This window comes from Manacus candei, unplaced genomic scaffold, assembly GCF_025592945.1.
Source record: "Manacus candei isolate 608988 ecotype Guabito, Panama unplaced genomic scaffold, ASM2559294v1 h1tg000017l, whole genome shotgun sequence".
NCBI lineage: Eukaryota > Metazoa > Chordata > Aves > Passeriformes > Pipridae > Manacus > Manacus candei.
In genome coordinates, this window is record NW_026138065.1 from 16,849,688 (window position 1) to 16,874,796 (window position 25,109).

At 40.6% G+C, this 25,109-nt stretch overlaps 1 protein-coding gene across 4 annotated transcripts; it reads right to left on the reverse strand.

The window, feature by feature from the left end:
* Positions 1 to 3,725: 3,725 nt before the first annotated feature.
* Positions 3,726 to 25,101, reverse strand: ABCG8 (ATP binding cassette subfamily G member 8). 4 transcript variants are annotated; one of them, XM_051783144.1, is made up of 14 exons: positions 24,885 to 25,101; positions 23,394 to 23,498; positions 22,498 to 22,654; positions 20,306 to 20,544; positions 19,767 to 19,899; positions 18,407 to 18,676; positions 16,372 to 16,537; positions 16,188 to 16,280; positions 15,669 to 15,868; positions 15,465 to 15,541; positions 13,875 to 14,142; positions 13,210 to 13,337; positions 12,556 to 12,734; positions 3,726 to 4,492 (listed from the first exon to the last, which is right to left on the reverse strand). In XM_051783144.1, exons 1-13 carry the CDS (start codon positions 24,957 to 24,959, stop codon positions 12,597 to 12,599), a joined length of 2,049 nt encoding a protein of 682 aa, XP_051639104.1. In that variant the 5' UTR covers positions 24,960 to 25,101; the 3' UTR covers positions 3,726 to 4,492; positions 12,556 to 12,596. The 4 variants fall into 4 exon arrangements, with proteins under 4 accessions (XP_051639104.1, XP_051639102.1, XP_051639105.1 ...); XM_051783142.1 differs by lacking the exon at positions 3,726 to 4,492 and having other exon boundaries at positions 11,920 to 12,734; positions 24,885 to 25,100; XM_051783145.1 differs by lacking the exon at positions 3,726 to 4,492 and having other exon boundaries at positions 11,920 to 12,734; positions 24,906 to 25,099.
* Between the last annotated feature and the right edge of the window lie 8 nt (positions 25,102 to 25,109).

Genomic DNA, 25,109 nt, shown 5'->3' on the forward strand with positions numbered 1-25,109 from the left:
TGTTGTCATGTGTAATTTTTAATTTAAATCTGTGACTAACAGCACTTTCCGTAACTGCAGTTGATAGAAACATTCATTAATAGAAATGCTGTTAAAATTGCTGATGTAATACAAGATGCAACCTTCTAGGATATTCCGTTTTGGTGTATGATCTGCTATAACTTCTTCTGTCTGTCTGCTTGTGTTGATTTGCCAGATATGTGTATATCAAGAGGGTTGCTGGAGGGGTGTGTAACTGTAACTTAAGCAGACTGTCCTATCCTTTGTTGTTCTTTGCCCGGTCAATGTACTTTGGGGTGAAAGTGTAAGGGTAAGGAACGTCATCTTCAACATTCAGCTGTATCTACATAAAAAATAAACACATTTTTATAAGTTTTCTCCCAGTTGTACTTTCTTGTGTTAAGTATCTCATTTGGGTGTTTGATATTACATGGAAGGAGACAAAATACTTCCACCTCTTACACTGGCTTGTGTGTTGTAGTTCTGTACATCTTCAATTCATTCTCATAACTCTAGGTCCAGTTAATTTTATGGGTACAAGAACTGCATATCCATGAAAACATGCCCTTTAAACAACCCAGTGCCCATTATTTGCAGGGTAGCAGTTTTTACTTGCTGGGAGACTGGTAGGCACACTTTGTTTGTACGAATGTGGGAGTGAAGTTATTCTGATGTGATGTTTTACAGTCTGAAGTTGTGTGGCCATGAAAATAAGATGCATATAAATTACAAAGGTGAAACAGTAAATAGAAAATACAGCCATTATCTCTGTGAATAATGATGGAAACTCTCATATGTGCACATTGGTATAACTAATGGAACACATTGCCTATGCAGTTCGAAAGCTTGTTTCTGTGCATTTCATAACTTTGTTTATTAATCTTTATATTTTCAACCTTATCTTAACCTTGTCTTTTTTAGGTTTTCCCATGTAGGCAAAACTAAAAATTCTTGTGTGCATACAAGGTTTCGGCAAAATGTTACAAGACTCATAGTTTTGCAAGTAACCTGAATGTATCAAAGTTAAAAAAGAAATTAATACCTAATATTTTTAAAGTGAAATTTACAATTTAATCAACTATTTTATTGAAAAACACACAGAAAAAATCCTGCTGTACTTTAAAAATGAGATTTCACTAATCAGGAGCGGGGAGAATGGTAAATTTTGTGTTCCAGGCAACCAGGATGAATGCTAGCAGTGCCTGCTCCATCGGTGGTGTGGTTTTACAGTGACCTTCATCACTTCACAGGCATAGCTCAACAACATACGGCAGCTACGTGGCTCTAACCGTCTGGCACCCTTTGTTCCTGGGTTGTCAGGATAAGGCATTAACATTTGAAATTTCATTCATAGCCTAATGGTTGTGTGCCCTATCTGAAAGCAAGCCTAGCCAGGACTCAGTTTATTTCATTTCACAAATGGAGATGGTTCTTTTTTCTAAAGCTGCAGTTACATTACATGTGTTTCAGTGTAATAGCAGCATAATTGAAGACTGTGTCAACTAGTTGGCAACCCTTTCTCTAGTGCCACAGCTCTTGTTTTTAGAGGTCATCTCGTGAATCTCTCCATTTCACATGTTCCTGTAAATGGAGTCACAGCTGACTGTAACTGGAGGTAATGGGCATGTGTGCTGCTGGAGCTGAACTAGCACAAGGGATAAGGAAGAGAATATTACTTGGAGCAAACACCAGGTCATCACAGAGGAAGTTAACAGCAGACCTGTGGATCCTGACTCCTTTTTTGACAAGGAGGTGGAATCTCATGTGGCTGTGGATCAGGCACTGCCCCCATCAGTAGCCTGTGCTGTGATACCGACAGGTCATGTTTGCTGGCTGCTGCCCTCTGAGACAGAAAGCAGCACACAAGGCTGCAGCCAGATGCATGGCTGTGTGTTGCAGGTGCCCATGATGGGGTCTGACTGTGCAGGATTGCTGTGAGTTAGCATTTGCATTTTCCTTCTAGCTGGTTTCACTTGAATTCTACCAGAATCATGCCCTATAATTGAATTGTTACAGTTGTGGAAATAGAAAGTAAATTTGACAGCCTGTAACTGAAAAATATAAATGAAATTTCTTCAGCTCCAAAATTGCCTTTTGAGTGGCCTCATGGAAAGTTATGGGCTGAGTGTGCTGGCTGCTGAGCTGGTTAAATGTCAATGAGGTGCTGCAGGAGCATGAGACCAAACAGAACCAGCGTTTCATGGCAGCAATGACAGGGCAATGGGCAAAAGGACAAGCTGATCATTTGGGATCATGTGGGAATTGCCCAGACCCATGAAACCCTGTGGTATAAATGGGAAGGCAGAGATAATTCAAAGGATGGGCTGCTGTTGTGTGATACTACTTCTGATTCCCTGTTCGAGTAAATGTTTCATATACAGTTAAGTGATGATATACACAGAGGAGTACAGTCTCTCCTGTCTTTAAAATGTGGGCCAGTGAGGGATTTGTGCCACTCTGGGACACAATCATCTCAGTCTGAAACAAGGTTATAGCGGGAAGGTTTTGCGGAATCGGCATTTGTGCCAACTCTTCAAGGACACGCTTGAAGTGATAATATTTCTTGTGCATTGGTGTGCTGAGACTCAGCCATTTCAAGCATGAAGAAAAGTGCAGTTTAGAAGGTTGGGATTTATTCACCAGATAAGTAGGCGGTTTCATTATTTCTTCATATTCAAAAAGAGAAACCTGCAACATGACAAAATGCAGAATGGCAGCCTTGTGAACTTGTCATGGTGATTTACTAGTCCAGATACCAAACGTACTCCATTACACTGACCATAGCATGCACCCCTCTAAAGCAGAATAGAATTATTTGCCACTGGCTAGTGCATAACTGGGATTGTGCAAGATCCAGACCAGGTGCAGTGTCTAAGATAGGAGCGTGCCTTTCCAGAGGCCTCTGTGGGAAGCTGAGAGCCTGCTGACATGAAATGACCTGACATGTTACTGTAGAAAGCAAATTGTGGGAGTGTGTATGTGTTTGCATAATCATGTGTCTTGACTGGGCTTGAACTGAGATGACTTAATCTCACTTCTCTGCCCTGTGCCACATTATGGGTTTGCCTTTTCCCCCACTCCCCTTGAGGCAGGGGGAGGAGGAAGAGACTTTTGGGGTGTCAAGATCAACATGGGAAAAGTTTCCTTGTTAACCACCAATATAGTCATTTTGCAGCATGATAATTACATGCTGTAGTTTTATCCTTATCTACTAAAACAGTTCATTCGACCCATTGTCTCCTGAGACCCTTTTCTGTGGCAAGAACTGTAGCTTGGTAGGCTTGTAGCTGTCTTTAGACTTTCCTTAATATGTACCCACTGTTGAAAATGGAATAGCTGAATGCATTGTGTCTCTGGCAGTGAGAGTCATGGGGGTTCTATAGATTGAATGCCTGAGTCAGCAGGATTCCAGCTGCAGTTTACATGACAAGGGAGGATCATAACCATGCAGGTAGAATCACGAGTGCACATATTGACAGAGAAGCAGACTGGTGGTGTGTTCACTGGGGCACTACTGTATTTATTGCTTTTCTTGAATGCGTGATGCTTCCGGACTCCCCAGGAACACAGCAGAGGAGAAAGTGACAGAAGTGATGGATGTGACCAGGAGGTTTTGCTGTTCAATGTGAGAAATTTGTCAGCACCTGGAAGGAATGTCCAATTTCCTGCACCAGTTTATTGTTGCTGTAAAGGTGAAAAAGGTAAACATGTAAGAAAAAGCTGAGACTGTCATTGAATTTAGCCCTTTATTAAGCAAAGATTTCTCTGCATTTCTTAAAATTATTCTCATAATTTCTGTATAAAGTCAAATGCCAAAAGATATTTCCTTTCCAGAATGGCTTCAGCCTCTGGTGGTTTGCCAGTGCTTCTGTGAACCAATAATCAGAGGAAACCGAATATCCTTTTAAGTCACGGGCTCCTACTGAGACTGTAATTCAATCTGAGGGCATCTTTCTGAGTGTATGTAGATCCTCAGCTACAGGAGCAAAATACTGGGTTTCCCATTAGATATGGAAATAAGAGCAGATATGGAAGTTTGAGGTTCGAGTTTTCTCTACTGTTTCCTGTAATTAAGAAAATGAGATAATAGAAACTGTCTAATGCAGTGCCTGCTATAGACGGGGGTTCCACATTGATCTACTTTTAGATAAAGCTATTAATGCAAGGTTTCTCTCTGATACTCCTAAACCTCTATATTGCAATTGGCTGATGCTTCACAATTTTTCATGTGATTACTCTTGAGCACCATGATAAAGCAGTGGTATCTGTAGAACTGAGATTGTCTGCAGTGATTGCTACAGACCTCTCTGTAGCTCTGTGTTTGTCTTAATTTCCTTCAGCTGCAAGTGCCAATGAACTCAAGGTTCAGAAAGCAGCAAACCTCAGTCTCTCACAGCGATGAGTCTTGACAACCAACAGCAAGTTTAATTCTTGGTTTTGCAAGTAGTTTGCATCTGCTGTTCTTCCCATAGTCCAGGAAACCAGGGCAGATCTGAAAAGGGAAGTTGTAGATAAGAGATAAGTCTTGAGGGGAGGAGTAAAGGGTGGACTTTAAGATAGAAAACAGTTTGGACTGGAGAGAAAGTAGGTGGGTGTGGACAGGACAAAGTCATCCTGACCTCCTTTGAGGCTGGCAAAGGCAACTCTGAAATGCTTGGGTGCTGGATTTTTATTTATGGGAGGTGGGCTGGGAAGAATGTTTGTCAAAGTATAGGACTACTGCAGAGGAACTCTGAAGGGATGGGAAGTATGGGCAAAATGCTGAAGGGGGAAGGATGGAGCTGTGGGTCTCATTAAGATAAGTCCAGCAGCTTCATCAAGATGCTTAGGCCTGCTTGGATTGGGAGTGAAGGACCATGAGGGAGCAAGGAGGAACCCTCAGCTTGTTGGCTGTGTGGTCGATGTCGCATCGATGACGTCGATGTCCCTGGCGATAACCAAGGATCCTTGCCTTTCTTATGACTCCCACTGTCTCCTCTTCAACCACTTCTCCTTGAGGTTTGCTGGAGAAGAAGGCAGTGGCAGCAGCAAGGACTGTAAGGGTGTGTTGGCTGCTAAGCCCAGCTCAGTGAAGGACAAGGCCCTGAAGGACTAATCAGAGCTGCTGAGCCAAACCTGGTCCTCATGCCTTTCTACCATGGGGAGTTGGGATGGTACTAGTCCTGTAATCACAGCTGCTTAACTGAAGGAACAGGAGCATCTTCATCTGCCACAAATACCAAAGGAAGTTTGTTCCAGCAGCAGCCTCTTCAACCTCTCCTCAAATTCAAAAGCAACTGTTAGGAGTAAGTGCGTTGTTAGTGTAATTTGGGGTTCTTCTTCTAAAAAGAAGTCTGAATACGGGACAGTGTGTGGCACTGGGACCATCACCGTTTCTTTGCGTGTTCTGATACTGAGATTGCAGCCTGAGGTGAGGTTGTAACTGAAGCAACTGTGTCAGGTTGCTGAGCCCACTACCTAGCCATACTCTGAAAAACTTTCTGCCTAAACCAAAAATAAATCATGCAGTTACCCTTATTACTTGCAAAGTTCCCTGGGATTTTCCTCCCATCAGTTTAGTTAGTAGCTTGAACAGTCTGTGTGGGGGGTTAGTTAAACTGTGAAGCTTGATCATCTCTAGCAGTTGCCCATTCTTAGGGCCCTCGGAACCCTTTGTAAATAAAATTACACTCTAAAAATTAGAAATACTATAGAAAGCATATGCTCATTGGAAAATCCATTAGGAACCGTATATCTGTAGACGACTTAAACAAGGTTTTTGCTTTTCTTCATGATAGTATTGACACAGCCTGTATTTCAAACATTAATGTTCAGAGAGAGTGTGCTAGTAATATTGCATGCCACACCTGGTTCATGTTCAACATTCCAGGGAGGAGCAAAAAACTCTGATCAAGTGTGATATCTGAAAATAAATATGTATATAATGTGAAAATAATTATTTTGAACCCTTAAGTTTTCCATCTTTTTTATATTTTTAATGACAGCCATATTTTTTTCAGTGCCTATAGTACATATAAAATATTGTGCTCCAATTGTTTTTATGCCCAGGAATGCAATTTCTGTATTTGAGTGTCTTTCTCACTGTCATCAATAACATAAATTTGTCTAAATTCAGCAAGTAAAAACAAGGTTGAAAACTATGTTTTATACCACTAGCTGCAGGGGGCATAAAATTACGGTAATTTGTGGCTTTGCTATTGTCAGTCACGTTCAAGGGTTTTTTCCAGTGGAAATTTATCACACGCCTGTCACTGAGCATACTACAGAGCTGCAAGGCGTTTTTCTAGTACAAAGGCACTTAGAAATTCCCTAGGAAGTACATAAAGCTAAAAATATTCATTCACTTTTCTTTTGTCTTGCTTTCAGAAGGGACAAACCTGGAGCAAGTTTGTCCAAAGTGTTTGGCGGTGCTTAGCTCTGCTGTGACCAGACAGCACTCTCCTCTTGGTAACAACAATACCTGGCCAAAATACCTTTTTACATGAGTATTTGTAGGATTTGGGGGGGAAGGTGGGGAAGCAGGTACAGCTTGTGGTGAGGACAGCCAGAGCCACTGTGCCCAGAATTACTGTGGGACTGGTGGGACAGGGCTGGCTTTTTGCCTGTTCCCACGGGCCTGGAATGCCCCTGTGGCTCCGCAGGGAATGGCAGCATGTGCCCCTATTCCTAAGAATTACAACCCAGAAAATTGATTAAATGATTCTGTTAAGTGGATGATAAAAGAACAAAGAAGTTGTTGGTGTTTTGCCTTTCTCAGCTGAGATCAGAGTCTCTTGGGGTGATGTCTACCACATGTTTGACCTCCAGCTTACCCACATGAAAATCCAGCAACTGCCTTGTGTAGCACAACATCCAGTACCTGGTCGCAGCTAATAAGGGCTGCACGTGTCTCATTTTTCAGAGTTTTTGTGTACCACATTTTGTTGCTGCCTGGTTTGGAACTCCCATTTTTCGGCTTCATGCCTTTCTGCCATCGGTTGAAGCACTGCCACAAGGTGATTAGCTGTTTTTAACCAAGAGTCGTAGAAGATTTTGGGTGTTTGTTAAGGATAATACTCAGTTCTTTTTGGGCAGTCTTCCCAGCATCGTGACTTGAATCATGAGAAAGACGATGTTTACTTGTGTCAGGCCAGAGCTGCTGGTGGAGGCTACACAGGCATAGGAGTGGGGGCTGTGCTGTTTGGTGTTTTTTCTTCTGACTTTCTCAGTGGAACATGAAGATTTTTTTATTTTCAAGAAGTTTTTGTTGTTGTTTTTTTAAACTCTTCCCCCAGTCCCCAGTAAATGAAAGTGAGCAAAGATAGTGTCTTGAAGGCTGATGATGTTACCTGTTACCTAGTACAGTTGTGTATTATTGCAAGGCACTGAGAGTTTATTGAAAATTTCCTGTTCTGTGCATTTTGGTTTTGACAATTTGTGAATGTTTATAGATTTCCAATTGCTCTGCAGTTGCTAGAAAATTTGGGCTAATTTGCTTGTTTACAAAATACAAATTTTTTTTGAGGCTAGTGGCATTGCTTGTTTACTCACCGTGTTGTTCTGGCCAGTCCATTAACATTTGTGCCTCTAAACCCACTTGTTAAACATGAAAAAATACTGTGTTAGGCAGAAACAGTAGTGAGAAATGCTAGGAATCTTAGCAAAATCTGATCAGGTTCTTAAAGAGAAGCAAAAGGTACATATGTGTTGTTGATGGAAGAAGCTGGTTTGGGAGCCATGGTCTGAGGATTGAGGGGTTAAAGTTGCAGTTTTTTAGCACTGGAAGCATTATAAGTATCTAATTGTGACCATGAAAGCAAAATAATGCCAACAAAATTTGCAATTCAAAATAACCTTTAAGTTTGATTTAATGACAAAATAAATGTCAGCAAACAGTTTTATAATTAATTATATAAATTGGCAACAGCACTTTTATAAATTATGGATCTGAATTGCTTTTTAAATATTCCCTAAAAAAAAATAAAAGCAATCATAGGCATTAGTTGTGTGTGTATATACATATGTATGTAATCCATTCGTGCAGATACTCCTACATCTACGTATTAATATGAACACACACTCATATATATGCTTTCTAAAGCTCCTCAGTTCTTAAAAGGGTTAAGCGGTTTAAAAATTACCTCAACCCACTGCTTAAACATTGTTGCCTTAATTAATAGCTGCTAACATATGAAGGGCTTGTCTTGGCTCTCCGAGCATAAAAAAAAAAAGTCAGCATGTCACAGAGCTCTGTGTACACTGTTTCTTGTCTACTGCCATTAAAATTAATCATTATGGCTAAAACCTGAAAGGTTTGTTGTTTCTGGTCCAAGTGGACATACCAACACCTGCGATTTCTTACCCAAAGAATCCCCACGTGTACTGCATTGTCTGTGATTTATTTTTAAAAGAATGTCATGGAGTTTTACTTTTATTGAAAGGAATGGCTATTGATACTTGTTACTTATTTAGCATTTCTCAATGGATTTTGCAATGAACAAATATGGGACGAAACTTTGGGCAGCTACTTATTAATTTAGCTTAGCCATAATGAAAGCTAGTCCTTTCCCAAGGACGAGTTAAAAGTATTTTGGAGGACTGCCACTACCCACAAGCCAATATGTAGAGCAGTGTTTCTGTAATCCATTTTCCAGTGCTAAAAAAGTTTATTCATTTGTCAAGTGGAGAGACTGCATAAACTTGGAGTGGAAATTGGGGAATATCTTCCTACCTCTGCCTGTATATTAAATACTTAAGTAATAATGACAAATTTGTCTTACCTGTTTCTTTACAGATCAGATGCCATCTCTAGAGGTACTGTAACAACACACAGTTCTGTTGTCCAGACAGTACTTTATCATATTTATGTAACCAGGAAAGATTTTTTTTTTTGGTTCTAAATTTGGTGAATTTTCCTTACAAATATTATTTTTGCTTGTATTTGATAGTCCCACTCCCCACTCTGACATGTCTGCAGACTGAAGCCCCATAGCTTGTTGCAGTTTTGTTGTGCCCTGGGCAGTTCAAACAGTAGTTGGACAAAACAACTTGGAAACCGTGTGACCAATTAAATGTGGTGCCATTTCAAAGCCAGTTTTTCACTGAGTCGCCTGCAGGAGACCATGGCTTACAGCTGAGGGGTTCCTTTCTGAAGCTGGTCAGGGAGGATACAGGGAGAGCAAAGACAGCAGTGGGTGAATCCTTGGGGTGGTGGCATTGTTGGACTAGCTGGCAGTGCTCTGCTCAAGAGGCACATCTGCCTTAAGTTGGTAGCAAACTGAATGTTGTGTGTGGAACAGACAGCACAGTAAGTTTTGGGCAGTGTCTTCCTTGTGTTCTTTAGTGTTGAGATTGCTATGGACTGCAGCAACTCTGATTAGGCTGGTACAGGTAGTGCAGACAGGAGGGCACAGCGAGCTGCTGCTGATACAGGCCAGTCAAAGGAAAAGGAATGGCTACTCTGAAACTTGGAGAGCAAAGCTGTACTGAAATTCAGTTATGACTTTTAGCCTTGGTGTCGTGGTTTAACCCCAGCCAGCAGCCAAGCAGCATGCAGCCGCTTGCTCACTTCCCCACCAGCAGGATTGGGAGAGAATTGGAAGGGCAAAAGCCAGAAAACTCATGGGTTGAGATAATGACAGTTTAATAAAGAAAGCAAAGGCCATGTACACAAGCAAAGCAAAAGAATTAATTTACTGTTTCCCATGGGCAGGCAGGTGTTCAGCCATCTCCAGGGGAGCAGAGCCCCATCATGTGTAATGGTTGCTTGGGAAGACAAAATGCCATCACTCCAAAACCCCCCTTCCTTCTTTCCTCCAGCTTTATATACTGAGCATGATGTCATACGGTATGGAATACCCCTATGGTCAGTTCTGGTCACCTGTCCTGCCTGTGTCTCCTTCCAGCCTCTCATGCACCCCCAGCTTCCTTGCCAGCATGTCAGTATGAAAATCAGGAAAGGCCTTGGCTCTGTGTAAGCCCAGCTCAGCAGTAACAAAAACATCTCTGTGTTATCAACCCTGTGTTCAGCACAAATCCCAAACACAGCCTCATACCAGCCACTGTGAAGAAAATTAACTCTACCCCAGCTGAAAGCGGCACACTTGATTAGAACTCGTGGGAAGATTTCTGTTGCCTCGCTGACCATTTGATTTTGCAGCAGCTCCGCTGTGGAAGTGTGAGTAGAGGCCAAAGCATATGGCATGAGCTTCCCTGGCTGAGAGATGCATAATTCCCCTAAACCTGCACTATTTGCAACTCCTGGTAGCGCGAGTGGGGCAGGTTGTGTGTCATCCACCCACTCTTCCCTGTGCTCTTCTCTGTACACAGCCCCACAGCATGCTATTGTTAGGCGTGAACGCTAATTGCTGGTATTTCAAGGCTCCTACCTTCTTATTGCTAAAGCCTGTAACAATAATCACAGCCTATATTCCCCATCTCTCAGCATCAAGGAAACAAGATATGATCATAGGCAGTGTGCTAATGTAATTGTAGTATATAGAATATGAGCTTTTTCTGTGTAAACAGAGGCCTGGCCACCTCCTATGATAGCTCTTCCTCCACTCCACATGCTGGCTGTTCCTCAGCTCACTGCTCAAGTCCCCATTATGTATACATCTCCCCTTGTCATAACACCACCTCTGAAACACTCACACCGTTTGGTCCTGCTGCATAATGTTAAGAGGGTGGAATTTTAAATTGAAAAAGGCTGTTTAAGTAATGTCAGCAGCCTGACTAATTTCACAAAAGGAAGGAAATTCAAAGTTAAGGCTATGGTATATTCTTATCTAGATGCCTGAAGATTTCTGTGCATGACAATATGCCCCTAAAATTCAGAGCTGTCCCTTATGTCTTTAATTTCTCCCATTGTGTCTCTCCTTTTTTTTTTATTAAACATCAAAGTGAATTCACAACAGAGAGTCAGCCTAGAATTTAATCCTCTAAATACCTTGAAAATAGAGGTTTAGACTAGAAGTACCAATATATACCCTTAAAACTTCAGTGTAATATAAAAGAGATTCTAATCACAACAGATCATTACAAAGAAGAGTAAACCATTAAAAAAAAATTAAATGTCTTAAATATAATAAAAAGGAATAATTAAGAATCAAACAGGAAGCTGCTATTCTGACAATTTAATGATGCTGAATTGGACTGAAAGAATTGGCTTTGCCATTAAAAGGCAATGAAAATCTGATAATTTCAAAATGGCACTGAAATCAGATCAAGTGGGTTTTTTTGAAATCAAATACAGCAGAACCAGAAAGATATGGTAGAATTTGCCTTAGAAGAACCTTGGAGTGTTTTGGATTCCTACTACTGCCTAGGGCTGAAGATCTTACTTTATCAGTCCTGTTTAATATCTTTAGACCGAGGTCTTCCTGGGAATATATTACCTTGTGGAATCTGTGGAAAGTAATGTGGCAGTCCTAACTGTCAAATTGAACAATAAAATATGGATGTTCTGTCATTCTTAATTCTTAAAAAAAAAAGCCAAACCAAACCTTGGGATTTACGTAACAGTGTCTGGGTCATTATAGCCGATTGCAGGAGGAGTTTTCCACTGTATGGAACATGTAAATGAAAGTCAAGTAGTCGATCTGCTTTGGGTCTCTGTATATAAGAACGGAGATATGCATCTAAACATTTAAAAGCAGCAAGCTAATCTTACAAAATGCTCACAACTGTACACCTAATTTGTACATGCACTTACTGTGACTGTGTGTGAATTATGCCCATTTATTTACTGACACTAATTTTCTGAGCAAAACTAGGTGCACAATTGCAAGCATTTAATAGATTGCATTGTTAGATTTTTAATTACTCAGGGGCAGGTTGGTATTTTCTACCTGAGAACCTTAGGAAGCAAACTTGGTGAATTGCTATGATTTGTACTGCCAGGGAGAAAGATGTTGTTAATAGCAATCAATTAGTATGTATTTGAAATAATTTTATTGTTATCGTCTCTACAGTAAGCAAATACCTATTTTGGGCATCATCAGCATCTAACTGGAATATAAAGGCAAAACTTTAAAATACATAAGGAATTAGAAATAACACAGAGTAGTTAACAGTTCTATATTCCATCACTGCACATGTTCTCCTGAAGCAACTGTGAAATCTTCTGTGTTGCTTTCCTCTGTGCTGTGTTTGTGAGTGCTGAATGTCATATATGCCACAGAAAGTAGTGTTTCGATCCTTTTCTCTCGCAGTTCTTTGAATTAAGTATGTGATCACTACATGTTCAAACATTATATACTAAAATATCATCTCTTACAATGTGCAACGGGGCCTTTTAAATCGGTCTCCCATAGCTCAGAATATATCCAGGTGTGGAGAGCTCATATATGCCTTGTCACCTATGAAAACCGTGTGTCAAGCAAACAAAAAGCCCAAAGCCCACCCCGAGCCCCCAGCCCAGGCTGAAGCTGCGGTCCGTGGCAGCCTTGCGGGGAGCACAGCCCGCATCCCGACTCCTGGGGTTCTGCTGCCATCCTGTGGCAGCCGCGCTGCCGGCACCCGCCTCTTCTGGGAGGCTGCCGGGGGGGACCAAAATTGGGCTCGTTCTTCCCCTACCTTCCTGCAAGGGACGCTGTCACCCGCTGCCTCCTCTGCTGTTACCAGTCTTGGGTTGATTTCTGCTTGATGAAGCGCAGAGATAAATAGTATAAAAGCAGGAAGCTGCAAATGATACCAATGAGGATGAGGTAGCTCACGTAGAGAGGATGGGAGTCCAAGTCCAGGGACTGAATGATCTGTAATGACCAATAACACGAAATTGGGAAAAGGCACAAAATTTTCATGCTGGATCTGTGAAGTGTATTTTACATGTGAGTTCCCTTGGCCCATGCCATCTTCCCCCTTGGTTTCCAGCTGGATGTATCTTTCGGAGTTTTTTGATAGCAGGTTGCAGCTACACTATTCCTATTTCAGAGGAACACAGTTCAGCTTCTGAACAGTTTCAGCAAGTGCATAGTTGGGTTTTGTGTAGAAAATAGTGGCCCACGATTATTTTCTTTTTAGCAGGCATATGAGTGACTGCTATAGGGACATCTTTAAGGACAAATTTACAATATACTAAGTGTAACATGACTTCACGTATTGATTTGGCACTTGCCAAATTTGAGATCTACAACATCCATTTAAATATGACAGGCTTTCCACCTGTTGTGGAAACAATTAAATGTTTATAACATCTAATGTTTATAACAATTTTTGTTACCAACTTACAAATTTTCCTGGTATTTGAAAAGTAGTGTTTCCAACAGTCATTTCATATTTCCGGTCAGTGAACTGAATTTGCATCATTCCTTGAAAATTCCATCTGAGGAAAGAGATTTTAGAAACCCAAAAAGGAACTGAAAAAGGAAAAACAGAACGAAAGAAATTGATATACATACACAAAACTTGAGACCTCAAAAACTGCTGTGCTACTGCCAAATACAGCAGCTTTGTCTCATTTCTTGACAGCCAGAGGCTGTAAACATGTGGGAGTTTATTATTGGACAAAATAGCAGATATACTTTACGTTGTTACATGGAGATGGGAAGTGAGGAGTAAGCTAATATCCATATCCATCAAACTCCTACTGTCAACTAACTCTTCCTGGAGCTCCATCTTCGTCTTTTGAATACAATTCTTTTTACTGAAAAGTTTGGCAACCACATAAGAATCAAACCTTTCACTAGTGCTTTTTTGACCAAACTTCCTTTTCCCTCATTTTCAGATGGAGAAACTTATATAAAATGAATGACTCCACTGTCACCATCCAAGAAGATAATCGCAAAGGTAGGAGTAAAGCTGAGTTTTCCTGCAGCATCACAACAACTAGTCAGTGATGAAAGCCACAGATGTTTCCAAGCCAGTTTGGAGGGATGGTGGGAGCTTTGTCTCACCTGTCCAGAGACCTTCCAGGCTTATCACAAAACCACCACTCAGGTAGAACGATGTGAAAAGGACGTTGCCGAGGAAGGCCGAGAGCTGCAAGGTCGGCAGCAGCGCTGCCACCCAGAGTGCCATGGCACGGGCACTGTACACAGCCAACCACACCGAGAGGAAGTTCAGCAGGAAACGCTCTGGTTCAGGAATGAGGTTTGCCAGCCAGTAGATGGGAACTCCATAAATTATAACAAAAGCACAGTGTTCTGGAAGCTCCCCCAAAATCTGTTCAGGGAGAAGAAAAATTAAATAAAAAAAAGAGAATTTGTTGAATGATAATTACAAAACCACATGGACTTCTTATAAAAATTACAGGAAATACTCCCCTAGAACAGAATCCTCTCCCTGTTAGGGGTTGTCAATGACATGCAAAAACAATCCGCAGCAGAAACTGAAATCCACGCTAGTTTTTTCTCCAGTTGTGACATTGCCTGTAGCTAATTGTTAAATGGAGAGGACTCCTGTTATAGATTAGAGGTCTTGTTTTGTTACAATTTGGGCAGTTTCTAAGAATTTATGATGCTTTCCCTGAGAACTGGTGTGCTTGATAACAGCAATACTGTGCCTGACTCATGGCTACTGTACTTGGCCCAATTTGGTTGAACCTAGTGTTAGATCAAATTTGAGACAAATTTGGCTGTTGGTCCATTCCCCACCTTGTCCCAAAGGCAGTCCAGTTAGCAGCTTAGTTTGTTGTAAAACAAAAGCATAAATAGGATTTTCTCAAATATCTGAAGAGGTCTATAAGAGAGCATTAGTTGTTCCTAAGAGGGTTGCTACTATCCTGTAATACTAAGGTTGTAACAAATTACATCGATTTCTCTGTGAATAATGTGCAATCTTTGTGACACAATGCAGAGAATATTTTTCTCTGGCAACCACTAATAAGCATTTAAAATCTTGTGCAGAAATGGAAACCTAAATTACAGATGCCATGGCAGGCAGAACTCATCTAACAGCGGCAACATCACAAAGAAGGGATTATTCTAAACCCTTGTGAAAAAGAGAATGTAATTTTTAAAAAAAGTTCTAAATTTAATTCCAGGAACTCTGGCTCTTTATGCATTTAATACAGCTTTTTTATCTCTGACCACCACAGACCCAAACTACTACTGGAAACATCACAGTTTGTAATTTCTGTTTTACCTTTTCCTTAGCTTTTGATGCAAATGTTTTGTTTTACAGATCAAGACATGTAAGCAAACTTTCAGAGATGCTTCAGTGGATTATGCGGGTATGTAAAATTGCCTAAGCCTTCAAATTTGGGTTTGAGATTTCTTAAATTTTGGCCAAACAGCCTAGTGAAAGATTCTTCTTTGACTTCTCTGGTGTGGGATCTCAACCATGACTTATGGCAACAGATCTAAAGTAGTGTGAGGTTTAATCTATTAATGTCAAGGAAGCAAGAACGATAGCCTTAGCTGGCAGACACAAAAGAACAAAATCTGATATGAACATGATTGTTTATACAACAAGTCTTTGATTTGCTTGTGTTTTTTTAATGTTCAAGACAGCTGTTTGTATTTCCTGGCAACAAAACCAGTTACCTTAGCAAAGAAGTATGGGCTAACAGAGTACATTCCACCTTCCAAGTCATGATAGAGCATTGCTCTTTCTGAATGGCCTGCAGAGTAGGAAAAAACAGATTGTTTTAGGCCTTGGATTGTATTAATAAGTTTAATTTTTTTCATTAATTTAGGAATCTTCTGATTTTGATTGCTTACAATGTTTACAAGAAAACTGACACTTACATTTGGCAATAACATCCAGAATTATTGTGAATGGGATTAGGGCACCTATCATGTACAGCAGTGCTGTTGTGTCACGAATAGAGAGTCCATCTTTGTCATGGCCATAGTACAAAAATCCAATTAATAATGACATAAGAAGGGCCTCAAGTCCATGGATTAGTAACGTTGAAAGATCTCGGAAGTCATTGGAGACTTGACGACTAGGAAAACAGCAACATTGACTGTAAGATACAGTACTTAATAATGCCAGTCACGTTCAGAGACATTGCCCCAAACACTGTTAAAATCAATTCGTGGAACTTGCTGACTTTGACTGTGATGGGAGTAGGGCTGCCTCTTTCTGTAAAGGCTTTTACCTAATCAAAGCTATGAAGCATCTGTAGCCACTGAGTATTTCAGGCCTGAAATGCTGAAAGCTTGAAGGAAGGCAATGGATATGGGACATTTTGTGCTTCTTTCTTATGATTTAAAATGCAAGTGGGCATGATACGGAACTGTTTATGCTGAAGAGAAGTTTACCTTAATAATACAGTGAACTGCTTTAAGGCTCCTGGTAACTGATCACTTGAATGGTGAGGCATGTTGATAGCCTCTTCTGAATTTAAATGGGACCTGTCCAAAAGAAAAAGAGAAAAAAAAAATTGAAATTAGCACAGGCTGTAGCTGTTGTTTCAGATCCTCTGTATGACACTCTTTTCTTTACCTTTGGTTGCTGACTGTGGTCACAACATTGTCTCCTTCAGTAACTTTCCATAAGAAGTCATCGAAATGTTTGACTTTTTCTAGGAACAAGTTGGCAAGAGTATTTGCTCTTTTTCGGCTTTCCATTTCCTTTTCTGCAGTTTGTTTATCGATACTGGTCAAATCAACTGCAAGACATTACTTGATGTAAGTCCATATGCTACAGAAGTGATAACTTTATGATGTGCTTAGAATCAGGGATTTCACTGTGAACAGATAGTACAACCTATGTACATCCATTGACTTACAATAGTTAGAACTTTATCAGTTACCTTAGGCAGTTAGAGATGAACGGATTGTTCATGTGTGTGTTTCTTACCTAGTGATTCAATGAATCACTGAGAGATTACGTAATTGCTTATTATAATATTATAAACTACTATTTCAGATTTGTCGCAATTTCGTAGTGCCTTGAGAGGAGTGCTGAGAAAAAAAGCTATTTGAATTTCCTTCCTGGTGTGTAGGCATTTACAATCTTTTATGTGACTTTGACTTAAATCACATGTTTCTTTCTTCATCTGAAAAATTACAGTTATCATCTTATTTGTATCTTATGGAGGTGCCATAAACTTTACCAGATATTGAGAAAGTCCAAAAGGGGTATTATCTAAGGACAACACAGAGAGACAGTAGTTGACTTAGCATTGTTTTTTTACTTAACAAACTGATTTTTTAAAAAATCTAAACTTATAGTAGTATTTTCCCATGTTGATCTTCAATGTAGGCTGACAATACCTGATGTTTTGCAGATGCTTTCTGAGAGAACTATCGCTGCACACTTCCTGATTCCTTGCATTGGGCTGATCATCTCTGTTCAGCCACTCCTTAGCAGGAGTCCAGCAGAAATTAGTTCAATCTGCCCTGTCTTCCCTTCTAGCATGGTCTCCTGTTTTTCTATCAGACGCACAGCCAGCATTTGTGTGTTTCCATCATGTGCTCCTTCTTGCTGTGGATCCTCTGCCATCCCGTCCTATTTCCACCTTCCTGCTGCCCATATTTCTTTTCCTATGGGTGCTGACTCTACGTATTGCTAAAAGATCTAACACTTCCCTCTCTCATCCCTCCCTACCTCTGTGTCATAGGGGTTTGTAACCGCAGGCAGCAGCTACAAGTTTGTCCAGGACCGCCTCTCCATTCCCCTCCAGGGGTGCTCAAGCCTTCCCCGAGGCTGTCCTTGGCTGAGGACTGCTCTGAACCCTGATGGTGACAAAGGTCTTTTTGTAGGGCTTGACAGCAAATTTAACTTCTGTTTATCTCTGCACAGCTGACGTTGCCTGCCACATAGGCACAGCTGAAGAGGTTACTCCAGAGCACTCACTGGTGTCTGTGTGAGGTTTCCTGGCCAACTTGAGTGCAAAGACCTAAGGGCTGCAACTGAACCAGCCTCTGTTAAGAGATTCCCGCCCATTAGATTAAGAGGGTCAGATTCCCTTTCCACGTTGCAAAAACCAGAAGAAGAAGTATTTGAAACCATGTAAACTTTCTTTGAGGAGTAAAAGGATTGCTTTTTTGGGTTAGCTTTTCCTCCCTTCTGGTGTGCTCTGTTGGGCAGACTTCTCTTTCCCATTTACTGTTCCAGGTACATGTTATTGCTCACTCTGGGGAAACTAGCTTCTACATTTCTTGATTGAGAAGTCAGAGAACTGGCTACAGAAAGCAATTCATCAGTCTATCTGTGTCTTTCCCAGTCAAAGTTTCAACCAGCTAAAACATGGGGTTAAGTGTGCTAAACATGCGGAGGAGTTGCTATACCTGTCAGGGTTAGAAGGAGGATTTTTTTAAAAATTGATTTTGTCCATACATCTTGTTTTTCTTACATTTTCTGTACTGAGAAATAGGGATCTCATTAAAAATGGAACTTGCTGCAATATTGATTTGAGTCAGTTATAAGACATTTCTAAGACAGTTATTGTCTACAAAAATCAATGTTAGTTAGACAATTATGAAAGCAAATAATTTCCAGTAACCTTTTTTTTTTGGCAGTGCTTGATACTGACCATAGAAATCCGCAGGATTGCTGTACCTTGGGCAGGGGTAGCCTAGTTCTGTGAAATACTGGACCATGTCTCTAGCTGTTCCACAATAGGCAGTGAGTCCAGAAGTCATCAGAAGAACTAAATCAAACAGTTGGAAGATATCTGACCGAGGCTGATGAAGTGAAAGAAGAACCAATCTGTTTCCCCTGGCCAGTCTGGATAATGTTATCACGAGGTTATGTGCAGTAAAACTGTCCAGTCCAGATGTGGGTTCATCAAGTATGAGTATTCCTGCCAAATACAATAAGTTTAGCTGTGGAAAGCAGCATGTTTGATTTGGAAAATATGTTCTAAATGAAATGGTGCTAGTGCATGAAATATCACTGATTATTTTTAAATTTAAAGGAAAAAAATATATTCTTTTACTTCAGTACCAGCGCATTTATTCCTGAGCATCACTTCTTACAAAATAAAAAAATCTTTTGCTTTCTCCATAATTACAAAAATATAACCCTGTACAAGCAAAAAATGTTCAAATCCATTTCCCAGTGAAAAAACTGATGTAAAATCTTGCTTAACAAGAGACTCAGTCAGGTTAGTAGTGCTTTTGATATATATAAGATCAGATAAGGGATTCAATCCAGCAAAATCAGCTGTGGATTTAGCCTCTTATTTTGCTTCTACTGAAGACAATGGAAGTTTCTAGTTCACCTGCTGCATGAGCCAGCCATGTCAGTGAGTTGCACAACACTGCAAGGACTGACTATACAGCCAAGAAAATTACCTTCCCTGTGAATACTGTACATGTAAATGGGGGCTGGGTCAGAGGAAAGGAAAACAATCTCCATGTTACAATAGGCCAGCAGCCTTCCAAAATAACTTGTGGTGTGTGGTCAGATAAACAAATATGTTACACTGGTATGCACAGAACAGAACACTGCTTGAGGGTAACTTCAGGCAACTTTAGTAGTCTTTGTGCTGGTGGGTGAGAGCAGTGGGTGAAGTATCCCAGGGGGGCTCTGCCTTGGTCTGCTTCCGCTTTTCCATTGGCCAAGGTGACAGAAACACTAGTGGGCCAGCTGCTAAAAAAGACTCTGTTTACAGAATTATTACTGTAATAATTACAGTTTTATCTGTGATCAGCCATGATTTCAATTTAAGCAAATGGACCAGCATTCGGTCACTGTGTCTAAGTGTGCTGTGGAGAGGTAACCTCTGGCAGAGGGAGGTGCCAGGTTAAGTGTTCTGGGTATGAACTCCTTAAGCTGCCCCTGGGGCAGTGTGTCTGACTGTTCCCTGAAAGCTCCTGTCTTCATTTACTGCCCCATTATCCCCGGCTGGTCTGTGGTAGGCACGAGGAAGTTGTCAGGGTTTTGCTCACCCGGGTTCCAGAGCAGCTGCACACCGATGCTCACTCTCCGCCTCTCGCCTCCTGAAACGCCACGGAGGAACTCGTTCCCTACCCTGGTGTTGGCACACTGGCGCAAGCGCAGCTCTGCTATGACATCTTCCACCTGCGGGATCCGAAGGGCAACAGAGAGAAAGCAAGTGTTCATTTGGACACTCGTGCACAGATAAAACTGAAAATAAGATGAACGTGGTTAAAATTCGTCTGGATATTTCAGAGCTATGTGATCAAGAGACACTCTTGATTTTAGAGATAACATTAAAAAAGACTCAGCGATACAAAAATTTAGTTCATCTTTCAGCCTCTGTAATGCTTTCTCTAGATTGTCATTTTTTATGAGCTTTGGAACAATTGCTGGTTTCTATCTTGAAAGATGAAAAAGGTGTATAATTCATAATCTACATGAAAAAATATCAGATTAGCTGTTCTGACTCCAAACACACAGGATCTCTTGGATAATTCCTGTCAGACACATTTTTGACAACTTTACTTTTTTCCAACAGCTTAATTACCCTTTTTTTCCTTTGTGAGTCTGAAAAAAACTTCGGAAGGCGCAGTTTGGCAACGAACAATAGTGTTTCTCTGACAGTCAGGTGGGGGAGCAGTCGGTCATCCTGCCGCACGTGTGCTATGCATTTCCTAACAAGCTGGGGAGTGCTGGGTTCGTTGTTGATCAGGATTTGACCAGACTTGATTTTGCCTCCATGATCCCGGCAGGTTATCACGTCAAGCAAGGATGTCTTTCCACCAGCTAGAAAAGTCAAAATTGAAAATTAAATTAATTCCCAAGGGATCGTTTTGAAAAATGGTCTTGTCACAGACAGCGGATAGAAATTTTTGTTCCTTGGCGTCTCTTACACAACACTTCCTGCAGTTTTTCCAAAGCCACAGGGACGGAATGGTCTTCAAAGAAAATAATGACTATAAATTCATGTTCAGGAAATCTCTCCCCTCTGGAATGGAGTATGGGACTTTAACCCTTGTCATTTCTCAGCAGAATTGGGAGGTTGGGCGTTGAGGGTAGTTCCATGAACACAAGAAGAAAGATCTCTTTGGTTACCTCTCTTTCACTTTTGAAACATAGGTGACAGGTGGTGTCTTGCCCTGGCTGCAAGGCTGACACCCAAATGCTAAGCAAGAGCTTTCTTTGTGGAGGGATTTGTGAATTCAGATGCAGCAGCTGGATCAGCTGAACGACTAAGGTGCTGAATGATTATACAGACAATAAGAACCTTAATCATGATTGAAATAAAAATTATTATGACTTAAATAAGACAAAAAGACAGTTAAATAATTAAGAAAAGCTGGCTCATAACCAGAGGTAGGAAAAGTAAAACAATGAAAACAAAACCTGATTTGGAGTTAAATAGCAAATGAATTTTTCCTTTTTGCTGTATGATACTGTATGTAAACACAGAGAGCTCTCTTATTATGATTAAATGTCATTTATTTCTAGTCTCCCTGTTGAGAGATTAACTCCACACTTGTTTCTTAATACATACATTTTAAAAAAAGAAACCCATCCATCTGTAAACCACATATTGCTCTGTTTAAGAGTGACATATTGATTGCCATTGACAATGTGAAACCCATCAGCAGTTTAATCCATTTTATTAAGGCATTTGATGAAATAAATGATAAACAGCTTTTGAAAATAGTTTGACTAGTTTGCTGAAAGGGGTTTGTGCTCAGTGTATGTTATCTTACAAAGGTGCTATATCTATAACTTTATATGTTATTTCATCACAAGCTTTTCCTTTTATTTTTGGGAAAATCTCTAAGGTACAGCTTCTATTACATTAAGGATATGTAGTAAGAAAAAATTCCCATGGCAATAGGGAAGAAACACCTCTTTTTGTAGAAATAAAGTTCAAACTTTTTGGCAAATATGCCTTGTCTTTGATAGAGAGCATCTTCACTGAATCACTGAGATACATAAGAGTCTAGTGGAGACACAGCATGGAGGTTTTTCCCTCTAAAGTAAAGTACTTTTTACTTCAGTTTAGCGCATCATGTGTCTACTTTTTATCTCCCTAGATGAACTTAGACTCAATTGAACATATGGAGAAAAGGCCACCTCTCCATTAGACAACCTCACCTTGGAGAAGATTAGACCAGTCCCACCAGAAAATGAAGGAAAAAAAGAAAAAGACGTTGTAAAGCAGAGACCCCAAACAAAAGTGGAACTGTCTTTTCTTCTCTGTAAGTTTCTCTTAATTAACCCAAATGCAATATTTTGTCCTGTTAGAATTGTTTCGATCCAAAGGGAATTCCTACTTATGGCTATGCAAGTTGGCATTGATCTTTCTTATGGGGTCTGTGCTCATTTGTCTGCTATGTTTTCTGGGTAAGAACTGCAATTGACCTGTTTTGAATCTGAGCCATGAATTTGATTCATGTCCAGCAGATCTGGGGCTTCAAGGCCACAATTATGACAATACCCCACTACACCTCAGGAAACAATTAGCAAATGTGTAGAAGGCATAACAAAATTGGGTTTGAAAATCAATCTTAAACCCAACTCCCCTCCTCCCTGTGGTATCATTCTTTGTTTCCTCATAGATCATGTCACTTAAAGAATGTATTAAGTGACACATTGCCAATAGTTTTTTCCTCAACTAGATTTTGACATTAAAAAAACTGCTCTTGGCTGTGTACATTTTATCTGAGAGTTGGTCATATCCTGAAATTTGTTTGCTCTTACCAGTGCTTCCTATAATAGCCAGCATCTGACCACTTCGAACTTTTAAATTCAGATTCTGGATTATTGGCACACGAGAATGGGGATCTGATTTCCAGGTCCAGGGCATTTTCATCTGTGCAAGGTTTTCATACCAGGGAATCTGGGATGCTGTGTTAACCTAATAAAGAAATAAACAAGTCCCTTCAAGCAATAAACTATTTAGCAACAAATATCTTCAAAGTTACAATGTTACAAGCAAAGAATATAATTGTTAATCTTCAGAAATACATGGAAAGAAGTTCTTTTGCAGCCATCTATGGGTTTTGTGTTTTGTTTCTCATTCCGTTAATCACTAAATCTATCTCTGTTCTCTGTTACTTTGGAAATTTATTGCTATTGTAAATTTTAAATATTTAAAAATTTTAATGTAATTTGAAATTCTATTAAAGTGAAAATTGTGAAATCTACTTCAGATGCCACGGTGGCACAAAGGAGATGAAAAATTTCACTGGTTCCTTGAAATCCTCCTTATTAGTCATCCTCTCTTCATCTCCTTCCACATACTCATTTTTGCCAGCCAGGGCTCCCAACATCACTAGCCTGACAGAAAGTCCCTCTGCCTCAACACTCAGAGGAATAATTTTGCTCAAGACTGAAAAAAAGCAGAGCTTAGAAACAGATCTTTCTTTCTGTCTTGCCCCCTTGCTTTACTAAATAAATTTACAATGGAGGGGTTAGTCTGCTGTCAGTATTGCAGCCAAGAGTATGATTCTACTCACAAACCCATGTATTTGACTGTGCAACAGTTGTGTGAACTTTTTCGACTTTGTTTGGCTTTTAAAATGGCTTGTGTACAGAAACAGGCATTGCTGGATATGCTTCCTGCTGAAGGGAGGTATTTAAATGACAATTCTTACCTGGTAATTGAGTTCTTTGACCTCGAGAACGTTTGATTTTCCACTGTATGTGAAATACAGACTGTTATCTTCTTCAGAGGAAAAAATAGCATCCTGGGGCTTGGTCTGGAAAAGTTGTTAGGTTAATTACAACAGTTAATTACAACAACTAAAGTACTGTTAAAATCTGAGTTCAGAAAAGACAGAGCACAAAGGTAAATATATTTATGGAATATAACAATATTATTGATGAGTTACTGTAGTGCAAAAGTCTGAGGGGTTGAAATAAGTTATCTATTATCTGTTAATCAGTGTGAAATGTACTTTGTTCTAGTGACATGTATGAGGGCCAAAAATGCTGTGCTGTGCTTTTCTAGTTGCTAGTTTAAAAGCGGTCATTCAAAATGGAGATAAATGTCATGTCAGTATAAAGAGATTAGACTCTTTCTTTTTTTTCTTTTTTTTGAGGAAAAAAGACATAGTGCTTCAGCAGTGTCAGTCTACTTGACCAAAATGGTGCATATAGTAATACATAAGTTATGGCAGCTAAAAATTAATGTTCACTGGAAGTATACCTTTTATTGAATTCCACATGGACTCAGACTTGGAGAATTTGTGAACAAGTGGGTATACAACCACAAGTAGTCTCTTTCTCCTCTTTTGTTTTTTAAATTTACAGTTTGTCAACTGTGGAGCTTAGTGTTCTGAGGTATCAGTTAAAATAACAAGAGTCTCTGCTTGGCTTGGTTAACTTTTTGCATACAGCTGCAATTATGAAGTCGTTGCTGAGGCAGCTTTCTGGATTTGGGTGTAACTCTGTGTGCATGCCTGCAGTTTTTACTCCAGACAGCCATATCTTTCCTGAAGCCCTGTGCTTTTCCTACGAGTCAGACTCATTTCTAGCCAAGGCAAACATACCTGTTCTCTGTGTAGCAGACCCTATCCCTGCCTGTGGTATCTTTGGCAGCTGGTGACCACGATCTTAGTGTGCACCACATAGCCTCACAGCAAACAAGGCTGATTAATCTTTTCAATCTAGATACAGTCTAGATAGCAGAAAGCAATGTCACACCAAGCAGCCTGAAAAGCCGCATGAAAGCCCTCCAAGCTCCTGCTACTGCCAAAGCACTCTGTGCTCTTGCTTATGTTGAACCTAATTTTTGAAAACAGGTGCTCCCCAGCAAATGTGAGTATCAGTCTGAAGGCATATCCTGGGAAAGCCAGTCCAGGCCATGCTGAGGGGCTTTCTCCTCCATCCACATATTTGGAGATCGCCCCTCTCAATTCCACCACTGTGGCATCTGAGCACTGGCCTCATCCTCAGTATGCTCTGGTGGGGGGTGTGGACACTTTCTGCTCCCCATTTCAGAGCTGGATGAACTGAGGGCTCACCAGCTGCAAAAGCTCTGTGGGAAGGCTGCCTGCCTGCCTCTCCCAGTTCTCAGCAAGCACTGTAGCTGCAGAAAGCTGAGCCCATCAGGTCCCTCCCGACTCCCTGCAGGTCTCACTCACTGACAAGCCCTTGAATGTCACCTGGCTCCAGCCGGCATCATCCAGAGAGACATTTTCAGTGGTTTCCTTCATCATGGTGGTGGAAGGTCTCACTCCTTGCAGTGGTTTGACTTGTCTCTTTGAAAGAAATCCTTCTCCTCTTGGTTTGGAACTCAGTCCTTTCCGGGCGCCTTCACCGCAGCACCATATCTCCTGGCATGCTGTGTCTCTGCAGCTGGCATGACC

Coding starts and splice junctions, on each gene's coding strand:
- ABCG8 (XM_051783144.1), bottom strand. CDS start 24,959: ATGATGAAGGAAACCACTGAAAATGTCTCTCTGGATGATGCCGGCTGG. Junction 20,545..22,497: donor GGCTATTATAGGAAGCACTG/GTAAGAGCAAAC, acceptor TGACTTTTCTAG/CTGGTGGAAAGACATCCTTG. Junction 13,338..13,874: donor CCTGGAAGGTCTCTGGACAG/GTGAGACAAAGC, acceptor TTCCTTTTTCAG/TTCCTTTTTGGGTTTCTAAA.